This window comes from Anarhichas minor, unplaced genomic scaffold (genome assembly GCF_050575085.1).
Source record: "Anarhichas minor isolate MPS153535 unplaced genomic scaffold, ASM5057508v1 ptg000081l, whole genome shotgun sequence".
Taxonomy (NCBI): Eukaryota; Metazoa; Chordata; class Actinopteri; order Perciformes; family Anarhichadidae; genus Anarhichas; species Anarhichas minor.
This window is the reverse complement of record NW_027466527.1, coordinates 402,464-415,000: the sequence shown is the minus strand read 5'-3', so window position 1 is coordinate 415,000 and position 12,537 is coordinate 402,464. Positions and strand designations below refer to the sequence as shown.

The 12,537-nt window shown below is 40.5% G+C and overlaps 1 protein-coding gene across 2 annotated transcripts in view; it reads left to right on the top strand.

Moving 5' to 3' along the window:
• Window positions 1–12,537, top strand: part of cyfip1 (cytoplasmic FMR1 interacting protein 1) — a 44,257-nt gene that overhangs the window by 16,874 nt on the left and 14,846 nt on the right. For both annotated transcript variants that reach the window (XM_076081493.1, XM_076081492.1), the window contains exons 9-18: window positions 4,516–4,620; window positions 5,433–5,524; window positions 6,448–6,565; window positions 7,309–7,431; window positions 7,927–8,052; window positions 8,135–8,301; window positions 8,397–8,544; window positions 9,735–9,888; window positions 10,360–10,516; window positions 12,227–12,323. In XM_076081493.1, the coding sequence (XP_075937608.1) occupies window positions 4,516–4,620; window positions 5,433–5,524; window positions 6,448–6,565; window positions 7,309–7,431; window positions 7,927–8,052; window positions 8,135–8,301; window positions 8,397–8,544; window positions 9,735–9,888; window positions 10,360–10,516; window positions 12,227–12,323 (1,287 nt within the window). The remainder of the gene's footprint in view (window positions 1–4,515; window positions 4,621–5,432; window positions 5,525–6,447; window positions 6,566–7,308; window positions 7,432–7,926; window positions 8,053–8,134; window positions 8,302–8,396; window positions 8,545–9,734; window positions 9,889–10,359; window positions 10,517–12,226; window positions 12,324–12,537) is intronic.

Below are 12,537 nucleotides of genomic sequence, written 5' to 3'. Positions count from 1 at the left end.
TTATTGCTATTCTTAATTCCTACAACAACGTCAGATGGTTTATGAATCTAATGAGAGAGTCTTCAATTTATCAAAGTATCGTATGATCGGACCCCAAGTAGATTCGAATTTCTCAGGCTGTCGCCGCAGCGAGAACTTAATTTTCTCCAATTTTAAAAAGAACACCAGGTCCTTTAACCACATGGAGGAACTGGGAGGACGAGGTGACTTCCAGTCCAATAGGATTCTCCTTCCTGCCAAGAGGGTTGAGAAAGCAATTATGTTTTTGTGTTGCTTCATTAACGTCTGACCTCCACTCCCCTGAACACCAAAGATGCACATCCAGGCGTTGGGTAAAATATTCAGATTAAGGGACTGTGATAGAACTTTGAATATTGTCTCCCAGTAATTTGCCAGTTGGGGGCAGAACCAAAACATGTGAGTAAGATCTGCTGGTGAGTTGTGACATCTATTGCAGTTATCCTTTACATTGGAGTAAATTTTTGAAAGTTTAAAGTTAGAGTAGTGCAGGCGATGCAGTACCTTGAATTGTAGTACATTTAACCGTGCACACGAAGAGCTGTTATTGACTCTAATTAGGGCCTGGTTCCAAAATGAGTCTGGTATGTTCATGGCAAGTTCTTTTTCCCAGTCTACTTTGGATTTTGACAATGTTAGTCACAGTAATTGAGTTAATGGTTTGATATATTCGGGATATAAATCCTTTTTCCTCTGGTGGTGTGTTCAGAATTTCCTCATACACGGAGTCTAGCGGTGGACTCGGAAAATTCGGGTTGTTAGATTTAGCAAAATTTCGCACTTGAAAGTAGCGAAACAGATGGGAGTGAGGGATATTATATTTCTTAAATATATCCTCAGAGCTTCCGAACACCCCACCAATGTATAACTGACCCATGTTGAAAATGCCATTTTTAAGCCATAGCGAGAATGCATGGTCCAGTCTGGCTGGAGGGAAGAGGTGATTATCATGAATAGGGGTTACAGTAGATAGATCTTTGAAGCCAAATTGTGCGCGAAACTGCGCCAGAATTTTTAATGTTGCAATTACTATCGGGTTGGATGAATATTTTCTTGGGGAGAATGGTAGTCTAGAGGTTACTAATGCTAGAAGAGAAGATGACGGGCAAGATTTAGCTTCATTTAGGCACCAGCTTACTTGAGGGAGTTTGATCCAGTATATTATTTTCTGTATATTTGCTACCCAGTAGTAATATCTGAAATTGGGAAGAGAAAGTCCACCTTGAGATCGATGTCTTTGTAGCATCACTTTACTTATCCGCGGTTGTTTATTATCCCATAGGAAGCCTGTAATATGCTTATCTAAGGTAGTAAAAAAGAGTTTCGGCAGGAACACTGGCAGACATTGAAACAGATATAAGAAGCGTGGTAGAACAATCATCTTGACAGAATTAACTCTGCCTGTTAATGAAGTATAGATGTTTTTCCATCTGTCAAAGTCTGTCTTCATTTTGGTGATTAGTGGAGAAAACTTCCTGTTATATAAACTCTCAAATTTACGGGTGATATAGATGCCAAGATATTTGAATTCAGACTCACACTTGTGGAAAGGCAGTTGCATTCCTGGAGTCTTTATTGCCAAATTGTTTAAAGGGAAGCATTCACTTTTGGAGAAATTCAATTTATATCCTGAGAATGTCCCAAACGGGCAGCCTTGGCGGGTACCTCGGTATAAATTGAAATATTCTGAGTTTGATCTATTGGTGACGACAGAGGCGCTAGGTGAGGAGTACAGGAGTTTTACCCATGCCACAAATTTAGGACCAAAATCCTGAAGAGATATGGCCATTCCACCCTATCAAATACCTTTTCTGCATCTAGAGAGATAACCATCTCTGGGACCTCACAAGACACAGGGGAGTAGATAACATTGAAAAGGCGGCGGATATTACTGAAAGAATGGCGATTCCTTATGAAGCCAGTTTGGTCTTCAGAAATTACTTCATGAATTGTTGTTTCCAGACGCATAGCTAGGGCTTTTGCCAGAATCTTATAATCTTCATTAAGAAGAGAAATTGGTCGGTAGGATCCACATTCATTTGCATCTTTCCCGGGTTTTAACAACAGAGTAATTGATGCATTTGTCAGGGTTTGTGGCAGAGCACCTCGGGTTAAAGAGTCGTTGAACATATCAAGCAAAAGTGGTAATAGTTTATCTGAGAATCCCTTAAAAAATTCAATGGGGAAACCATCTGGCCCAGGTGCTCTGCCGCTTTGTATAGCTTTAATTGATCCCAGTATTTCGCTTGTATTCAATGGTTCAATGGTCTAGTTTCTTTTCTTGGCTGTTATCAATATTCGGGAATATAAGACCCTCAAGGAACTTTTCCATGTCTGTGTTGTTGGGTGGGCTTTCTGATTTATATAAATTAGAGTAATAATCCCTGAAGGTATCATTCATTTCAGATGGAATTACTGTAACATCATCAGATATGTTTTTAATTTGTGATATTTGCTGAGAGGTAGATTTAACTTTGAGTTGGTGCGCTAGCAATCTTCCTGCTTTCTCACCATGTTCGTACTGAAATCCACGAGCCTGTAATAATTGTTTTTCTACTTTGCCTGTCGACAGTAAGTCGAGTTTTGCAAGTTAAATCTTTGTTTTGAAAGTTCAGGGGATGGTGTTGTTGAGTTTTGTAAATCTAGGTCCCTGATTGATTTGGTGAGTTGATCCTGTTTCTCTCTTCGCAATTTGTTTTGCAACGATGAGAAGGCCATGATTTCACCCCTAATGACCGCTTTAAGGGTCTCCCACAGAAGAGAAGGGGATACGCCGTCTATTTGGTTGTTCATAATAAACTCATCAATGACTCTGTTTATCAACTCACAAAATGTCTTATCCCCAAGCAGAAGAGAGTTAAACCTCCATACAGGACGGGGTTTCTGTAAGAGATTAAATGATAGATCTAGAATTACTGGTGCATGGTCAGACTCTACTATTGCAGAGTATTCTGTATTAGCCACTGAAGGAAGGAGGGTTTTATCAATAAAAAAATAATCTATTCGAGAGTAGGACTGGTGGGTATGTGAGTAGAAAGAAAAAGTCTTATCGGTGGGGTTCCGAAACCTCCAGGGATCCACACATCCAACCTGATCCATAAAAGCCAACAAGGTTTTTGCCATTTTTGAAGGTGGTTTTAAAGTAGGGTTTGATCTGTCCAGACTGGGATTGATTAAGCAGTTTAGATCTCCTCCAAATATTAAATTATAAGAATTTAGGGTAGGAAGACTGGAGGTAATTTTCTTTATGAAGTCTTCATCATCCCAGTTAGGAGCATATACATTAACAAGTATCACTGGTGTGTGGAAGAGTGAACCTGAAATTATAATATAACGGCCATTTGGGTCTGAGATGATGTCTGCTGCAGTGAATTGTACTTTTTTATGAAGAAGGATAGCCACGCCCCTTGATTTACTATTAATTATTAGATATTAATTATTAATTATTAGATTTGACCAAACCAGGGTTTTCGTAATCTAACTTGGTTTGCTGTTGATAAATGCGTCTCTTGTAGGAAAATTATTTCGGCCTTGAGTTTTTTCAGGTGAGCAAAGACCCTAGCTCTTTTAATGGGGCCATTTAGTCCTTTGACATTCCAGCTAACAATTCTGGTAGTACCTCCTCCCGTCATTATTACATTTGACATGGGTCTACTTTGTGCTTAAGGTTAAAGGTTAGTTTTGACATGGGGGCAGTGTGCTTGCCGTACAACTTGGAACTATATAATACACTAAAAACTACAACATATTGAACATAAAACACCATTCCTATGCTGGACTCCCTAACAGGGGCTAGCTGCAGGACTCCCTTAACTTGTACTTCCAGTAAGGCCTTCCTTAGTTTCTCCTAACTGGGAGATTCTCCCAACACATTAAATTAGTGTGAAAGACCAACTTTGTGACATCACAGTAAATAATAATAAAGTATAATTACCCACAACAAGTACATGTTGACATGTTGTTAGACCGTAAGCTTGTATTACCACGCATCGCAAGTTAATGCAACTCTTTCTGCTGTCCTCAAAGACTCCTCAACGTTAAGCTTCACTTCTCTGTAGGGCTTTGGGCACGGCTGTGTCGGTGAATAAAACGCCGCGACGGAGTCACATCCGTGTGTCACATCCAGGTCCTTCTTCCCTTCCTTGTTAAAAAAAATCCAAAATAAGGCCAGACGTCTGATTTAAACGCGGACGGCGCATTTCTGATTTCTTTCTCAGATGTCTCCATCTTTGTTTTGACCAACTTCCTACCAATCACGCTGACCCGGCACCTCTGCTGACCTCACCAGAAAACAACTCAGCACCATCTAGTGGACTGAAAACGCAATTGATTTGATTTTTCTAGTAATTTTTATTTTTTTATTTTTTATAGTTTATATAATAAAAGATCGATACTTGGCGTCCGTGTATCGATACAATATCGCCACGCAAAATATCGCGACACTATGCTGTATCGATTTCCCCCCCCCACCCCTAATAACCACTGCTCCGCTTCTAGGTGATGGGGTTCGGCTTGTACCTCATGGATGGAAACAGCAGCAACATCTACAAACTGGATGCTAAGAAGAGGATTAACCTCACCAAGATCGACAAGTGCTTCAAGGTATGGAAGGCGCATGATGTCAAATATAGACACGTGAACATGTTCTGTCACGTTGTAATAATTCACCACACTGTTTTTTTTCAGCTCACCGTAAATCATTTTTAAATTGCTTTTTATTTACATTAAAATATCAGCCTGAAAACAAGCTGTTAGTGTAACAACGCTAAGAATCTGTCTGTGTGTCCTTCACACATCTCGAGAACCGTTCATCCAATCGTTTATTGATCAGGACCCAGGGAAGTGCAGCGTCCAATGTGGTGCAGTTTAGACACATGGTGGCGCTATAACAATGAACTTTACGTTTTGACCTGTAACTTTTGGATCCATAAGTTGCAAAAAAAAAAAAATGTATCCATATAAGCCACGCCCTTCCTTCGGCCATCTTGTTTTTAAGAAATGAGTGTTGCACTTCCGACGCCTGGCCTGTGGGGGCAGTGTGGGGGTCAGTGTGGAGGCTGAGATGCAACTCAAACTAAACCTGAGTAAATCCAGTAGTTTGAAGGAGATGTTTTCACATGAATATAAAACAGATATTAGAGATGAATTATGAGCTGTTTACCTTCTAACACGAGCTCTAAGCACATTATTATACTTCATTAAATATAATGATGAAGAGATTTATTTCCTAATCATTTGAATTGACTTACTAATTGATCACAGGTGATCGGTTATTGGGGAATTTAAAAAGTCATATTTGCTCCTTTTTTAAATCTTTGGTTCCGATCTGTGACTCAAAACGGCGAAACGCTTTAAGGCGAAGTGACCGCACGGTGTGACGACAGACCTGTGTGTGTTTGTCTCGGTGTTCACAGCAACTGCAGGTGGTCCCTCTGTTTGGTGACATGCAGATTGAGTTGTCTCGCTACATCAAGACCAGCGCTCACTTTGAGGAGAACAAGTCCAGGTGAGAGGACACACACACACACACAAACACACACCTTTGGTCCAGGACGTCTCTATGAGCCTTGAATTATTATATTAAATAATTATTCATCAAGAGTTGTGCACATTTTTATAGACTGGCTTTTATTATTTATTTTATTTATTTTATTTATTTTATTTATTTTATTTATTTTATTTATTTTATTTATTTTATTTATTTTATTTATTTTATTTATTTTATTTATTTTATTTATTTTATTTATTTTATTTATTTTATTTATTTTATTTATTTTATTTATTTTATTTATTTTATTTATTTTATTTATTTTATTTATTTTATTTATTTTATTTATTTTATTTATTTTATTTATTTTATTTATTTTATTTATTTTATTTATTTTATTTATTTTATTTATTTTATTTATTTTATTTATTTTATTTATTTTATTTATTTTATTTATTTTATTTATTTTATTTATTTTATTTATTTTATTTATTTTATTTATTTTATTTATTTTATTTATTTTATTTATTTTATTTATTTTATTTATTTTATTTATTTTATTTATTTTATTTATTTTATTTATTTTATTTATTTTATTTATTTTATTTATTTTATTTATTTTATTTATTTTATTTATTTTATTTATTTATTTTATTTATTTTATTTATTTTATTTATTTTATTTATTTTATTCTCCGCATGTATGGTAATATGTCTCACCTTATCTATTCAACTGTTTTATCTCAAACTGTTGAATACTTTTCTTCTTTACTTTTATAAATATTCTATTTTTTCAGTGTATTAATTGTTTTTGGTTTGTCAGTCATCTGTGAGCTGCACTAACCTCTATGTACAAACAAGTGTAAAGTGCTTCCTGCTCCATCTTCTTCTTCTTCTCTATTAATCCCGGTGTGTTGGTTGTCGTCCTCTCTCTCCCTGCAGGTGGACCTGCACGTCCATCTCCAGCAGCCCTCAGTACAACATCTGTGAGCAGATGCTTCAGATCCGTGACGATCACATGCGCTTCATCTCGGAGCTAGCTCGCTACAGCAACAGTGAGGTTGGTGTGAAGATCAGTGGTGCTTAAAGAGACGGTACTGGTGTTCTGTAGTCTGTGTGAGGTTCTCCTCCACAGTCAGGGTTCTACTACAGTAGTTCATAGAAACAGACAGGAGAACCAGCACGGGAGCAAAGTAATGTTCTGCTGTTAGACTCCTAGAAGAATCTGTTAGTTTGTGTTGAGTGACTTTAGTGAATCTGGACTAACTTTAAAACACTAAAGTCTCACAAGAGTCTTTGGAGTCTAAAACACGTCCACAGCAGAACATTACTCTGGAGCTGGTTCTCTCGTCTGATGCTGCTGAAGAGTGGATCAGCACATTACGTGCATATGTTCACCTTTCTCTGATATGAGCCCATGAAAGAATGAAAAAGAGCTTAGGTTCATCCACCACCTGTCTGTCCTGCAGAGCTCTGTGTTGTTGTGTTGTCTGTCGTCTCAGCGGTGATGTAACCAGCCACCAGCAGATGTGTTGCCCTGCTGGATTGTCAGAGGGTCACATTTCACTTTGGTTCAGATGTGAGATGTGACTGAGTGACTTGTGGGTCAGGACTGTTTGACGTACTGAGGAGAGACATGTGGAGAATGTGAAGAGTCACTTTAAACATCACATCCTGTGTGCTGCAGTGTTAGTTCACTCATTAAGTTTTCATTTCCTTTGAAACTTCATTCCAATGTTCTTCAAGCTCTTCTCACCGGCCTGTTCTGTGAGGTCATGATCTGATGGTTCTGTGTGGTTGCAGGTGGTGACCGGATCGGGCCGTCAGGAGGCCCAGAAGACCGACGCCGAGTACCGGAAGCTGTTCGACTTGTCCCTGCAGGGCATCCAGCTGCTGTCCCAGTGGAGCGCTCACGTCATGGAAGTGGTGAGGAAGACAAGAAACATGGAAGGAGTCGGTTCTGTTGAGACTGACTTTTCATTGTTTGTGTTTAAGTTCTCCATCACTGCAGAGGTCATCAGGTTAGGTTAGGAGTTCGGAGACACTATGGACAGAACATTGTCCTTCATGCAGCGGCCAGTTTAGATGTTTTGGTCTATTTTTCCTCCATAACTCGTCTTCTTTCAGACGAGAGGAAATAAAACATTTATTTTATTACTTTGTCTGTTTACGTCTGTAGATTTCTACTAAATTCACCAAACGTTACCGTTACATAATGCCTCATTTGCATATTTAAACATAACATTTCAGAGATCTTGTAATGCAATAAATAATCCTCTTAGTGTGAGTGATGAAGTGGTGAAGTTTCATGGTGATATCTATGAGTTCAGATGTAGTTTCTCCTCTTTAGTATTACTGTTGCTCGTGGCTTTAATATGAAGTATGTTTGATGTTGGTCCCATCTCTTCAAATCTCTCCCAGTACTCCTGGAAACTGGTTCATCCGACGGATAAATACTCCAACAAAGAGTGTCCCGACAACGCCGAGGAGTACGAGAGAGCCACCAGATACAACTACACGTGCGAGGAGAAGTTTGCTCTGGTGGAGGTCAGTGATGACGTCACCATCATCATCGTCATCATCATCACGTGTTACGAGTCGTCTGGTTCAACGCGTCGTGTGTTTGCAGGTGATGGCGATGATAAAGGGGCTGCAGGTGCTGATGGGACGCATGGAGAGCGTGTTCAATCACGCCATCCGTCACACCATCTTCTCGGCTCTGCAGGACTTCGCTCAGGTGACTCTGCGCGACCCTCTGCGACAGGCCATCAAGAAGAAGAAGAACGTCATCCAGAGGTACGGGGGTCTCAGCTGCAGGACCGGTAACAACGTCACCCAAACATGGTCGTGCATGTTTGAACTATCGAACTCTCTTGGTCCTCTGTCTGCAGCGTCCTCCAGGCCATCAGGAAGACGGTGTGTGACTGGGAGACCGGCCGAGAGCCCCACAACGACCCGGCGCTCCGCGGAGAAAAAGATCCCAAGGGCGGCTTTGATATCAAGGTTCCTCGCCGAGCAGTGGGCCCCTCCAGCACCCAGGTCTCAGTTCCACGGCTCTGCTTGTGAAAACCAGACCAAAGCTTTGTTTAAACTCGCACTTGGCGCCGTAGCGTGAACGGAGGCGTTTATACTCTTCGTATAATCCATCGACATGTAAATCGTGTTTTTAATTATTTAACTATTTGCGACAGTCACTAAATCGTGTGCCGGCTTCACTGCTGCGAGTATAAACAAAGCTTTAACTTTAACAACTTTAAGATCATTTATTTTACAGGATCTGGTTTCTTCTAACTGTTCATTGTTATGAGACGTAGAATTAAGTGATTTGAATGAAAAATCACAATTTTAAGCTTCACTTTGTATTTCCTGACAGAAGCATCACACATGATGTGTTTAAGGACTTCCAGAAAGTTGGACATCTGATGATCATGTCTGTTTTTAAAGCTTCTGGTTCTGAAAAATGGTTTAATTTTGGCGATTAAAAAAGAAAAAGAAACTGAAACTTTATTTTTAAAGCCACCTCAGGTTTCGGGGTTCAGAGGGTTAACAACACATTTCCTCTCGCTGTCTTTTCCCACTTTAACTTAGGCTCATGAAGCTCACACGGCTCCGGTCACAGCGATCAGAGAAGAGAGATATTACGAGCCGCTTCTCTCTTGTTCTCTCTTCTTCTATTAATTAGCCTTCGTGCGCTCATGCAGCTCTATTTAAATCTACACGTGACGGAGCTGAACACTAATCATCTGTGCTCTGTGCTGGATGCCGTCATGTGTTTGTTAGCATCCTTTACATTTTATAAACCACACAGATTCATCAGATTAGAGCTCCGTTCCAAGAACTAATCTGTATTCCAGGTGCAGAACTGTGACGCTAAACAGTCACCGTCTGTGTTTATCTCCCCGAATCATGAGAACGGGTCAGAGGAGGCGTTGTCCTCTGAGCTCGAGCGCTTTGTGAGTGACGATCAAAAAGCTTTGCTGTGATGGAAAGACCAGAAAAAAGAGACAAAACGCATTCCTGTTAAAAGTGCTTTTTAATGACATGAAAGAGATGAGAACGAGTTAAAGGACGTGTGATGGAGCTAATAAATCCACCAGATGATACAGAGCCGTCGTCCAACAGGAAGTCGTCATCATCACTGGTTCCCTGCACAACTAAATGTGTTAAACACGGACCTGATTCCAGACGTCTGAACTAAAACACATTCATGTCCACATCCGTCCCTGCAGCTCTACATGGTGAGGACCATGCTGGAGTCTCTCATCGCAGACAAAAGTGGCTCCAAGAAGACTCTGCGCAGCGGCCTGGACGGCCCCACCATCCTGGACATCGAGAGGTTCCACCGCGAGTCCTTCTTCTACACACACCTGCTGAACTTCAGCGGTGAGTGGAGAGGAGCGGTCTGACCCTGCAGCTCTGTCGTGTGTCGGGATTAACTGCGGTTAAATAAGTCAGTTTCATAACCTCGATAACTGAAGGAGCTGCAATATCCGTCCGTCTAATACCCGTAGATATTAGAGATGAATTATGATGTTTAACTTCCTAACACGAGCTCTAAGCTCTTTATTATACTTCATTAATAACAATAATGAAGAGATTTATTTAAATCAATAAAAATACAATCTTCTATTTCCTGATCATTTGAATTTTAAACTATAAATCCCGACTAAATAAATGAGTTGATGATGATAATAAACATTTTAGTTAATTTGCTGTCGGCCTAACAGACATATTCTAGTTAACAGTCGTGTAAACTGATATTTCCTCTGACGGTAATCACGACCTCATCATTTCATATTGTGCTGTCCGTGACTAGATGAAGAGTTTGTGCTCTTCTCCTCTTCCTCTGTGCAGAGACCCTGCAGCAGTGTTGTGATCTCTCTCAGCTCTGGTTCAGGGAGTTCTTCCTGGAGCTCACGATGGGCCGCAGGATCCAGTTCCCCATCGAGATGTCCATGCCCTGGATCCTCACCGACCACATCCTGGAGACCAAGGAGGCGTCCATGATGGAGTGAGTACCTCCTGACTAGTCGTTGTGATTTATTTGATAGGTGTTATTCAATAGTTTCATATAAGTGTGTTCCAACACAACCACAGACTGTGACGTCACTCATTGCTTTGTGGACTACCGTTATGAGTTTGGCAATTTTGGCCGTCGCCGTCTTGTTTTTCTGCAACCAGTGAACAGGAAGTGACCATATGTGGACTGAGGAGTAGTGACGTAGAGACCTGTCAATCACCGTGTAGCCCCACCCTAAAGCATCCCCTGCTTTATGGTCTGTTTGACTCTAAATGGACCATAATGTACTAAATGAACATCATGCTGTATTGAAGAAGACTTGAAACTAGAGATTGAGACCATAAACTCATGTTTACAATGTTTACTGAGGTAATAAATCAAGAGAGAAGTAGAGTCATTTTCTCATAGACTTCTATACAACCAGAGGAGTCGCCCCCTGCTGGACACTAGAGAGAATGCAGCTTTAACACATGAAGCTTTGACTTCACTTTATAGAACCGGAGGGGCCCTCAGGTCCCAACATAACTATAACTGGAAAACAAAGAGGAAAGAGTTTGATGAGGAGGAGAATCTGCTGAGCCGAGAGTTAATGAGCTGGTGGTTGTAACAGGATGTGAGGTTCTTGTCTGGAACCTCTGATGGTTTCCTCTCTGGAACAAACGGGTTCTCTAAAGTGTGGTTTGATGGTTGTGTCTTTAGCAGGACAGACTTCTGCTTGTGTGACATTAATTGTGTTTTGTTTCTTCTCATCTTACATTGTTTTTAAAAAGCTAAAAATTGGGATTAAGCGTAAATGTGAGTTTTAAATTGTTCCTGCAGGATTATGTGTTGATGGAAGCGAGGCAGGTTTTTACATAAGCCATTAAGCACCAATCATAAGTGCTGTAATTCTTCAACTCTTCAACCCCCCCCCACCAAAAAAAACAATGACTGTAATTCAACCGTTTAATATTAACGGGAATCATTTTAAGGAACCAAAATGTATTTCTGTCTGACTGCACAGTTTAATGAAGCGGGATATTTAGTGTGTGTGTGTGTGTGTGTGTGTGTGTGTGTGTGTGTGTGTGTGTGTGTGTGTGTGTGTGTGTGTGTGTGTGTGTGTGTGTGTGTGTGTGTGTGTGTGTGTGTGTGTGTGTGTGTGTGTGTGCGTCATGATGGTTGTTTTACTTTCTGCTCCATTTTCAGCTTCTCTATGAACCGATTATTTAAGCCTCCACTTTATTTCTTTATTATTTAAACAAAGTGAAAACGGAACATATGAGAACAACGTACACATCTGGTCAAAGTAAAGATCAGAGATCAACGTGTACTCTCTCTCAGCATGAACACGTTCATCATTAACAACAACAGGACGTAAACACGAGGGGCCGACGGAGCTCATTCAGAACCAGAATAAGGGAGAACCTCTCAGCTCACTCTTTGTAGTGATCGATATTCATGTATCCTGCACACTGATGATGCTGGTGGATGAACATCGAGCGTGATATTGAGTCATGTAGTGTTCTGAGGAGACGGAGAGATAAAAACCAACAATCCACAGTTTAGGACCCGTCGCTGTGTTCTCGACCCGTATCAGAGCAGAAGACCAGAACATTGTGATCAATGAACACGATCACATCAGATGAATCAAAAACAAGTCCTTCAATCTGTTGATGATGTCACACCTTCCAGAGGAGCTCATGTCTGTGCTTCCCTCTCCAGGTACGTGCTGTATCCTCTGGATCTGTACAACGACAGCGCTCACTACGCTCTCACCAAGTTCAAGAAGCAGTTCCTCTACGATGAGATCGAGGCCGAGGTAATCGGTGTCCCGTTAGTTTGGATGTGATGGAGACGCAACAGCACAGGAAGTCCTCCACGTCTTCTCTCAGCCTCTCCGTGTTCCTTCAGTGCTCTCGTAGTTTTTAACGGCTCATAAAATACAGCTAACGCAGCAATAAGCTGAGTGAGTGTTTGTGTTCACTACATGCAGAGGGAGGTAATGTCTGCGTTGTTCACGTCTACAAATAGAA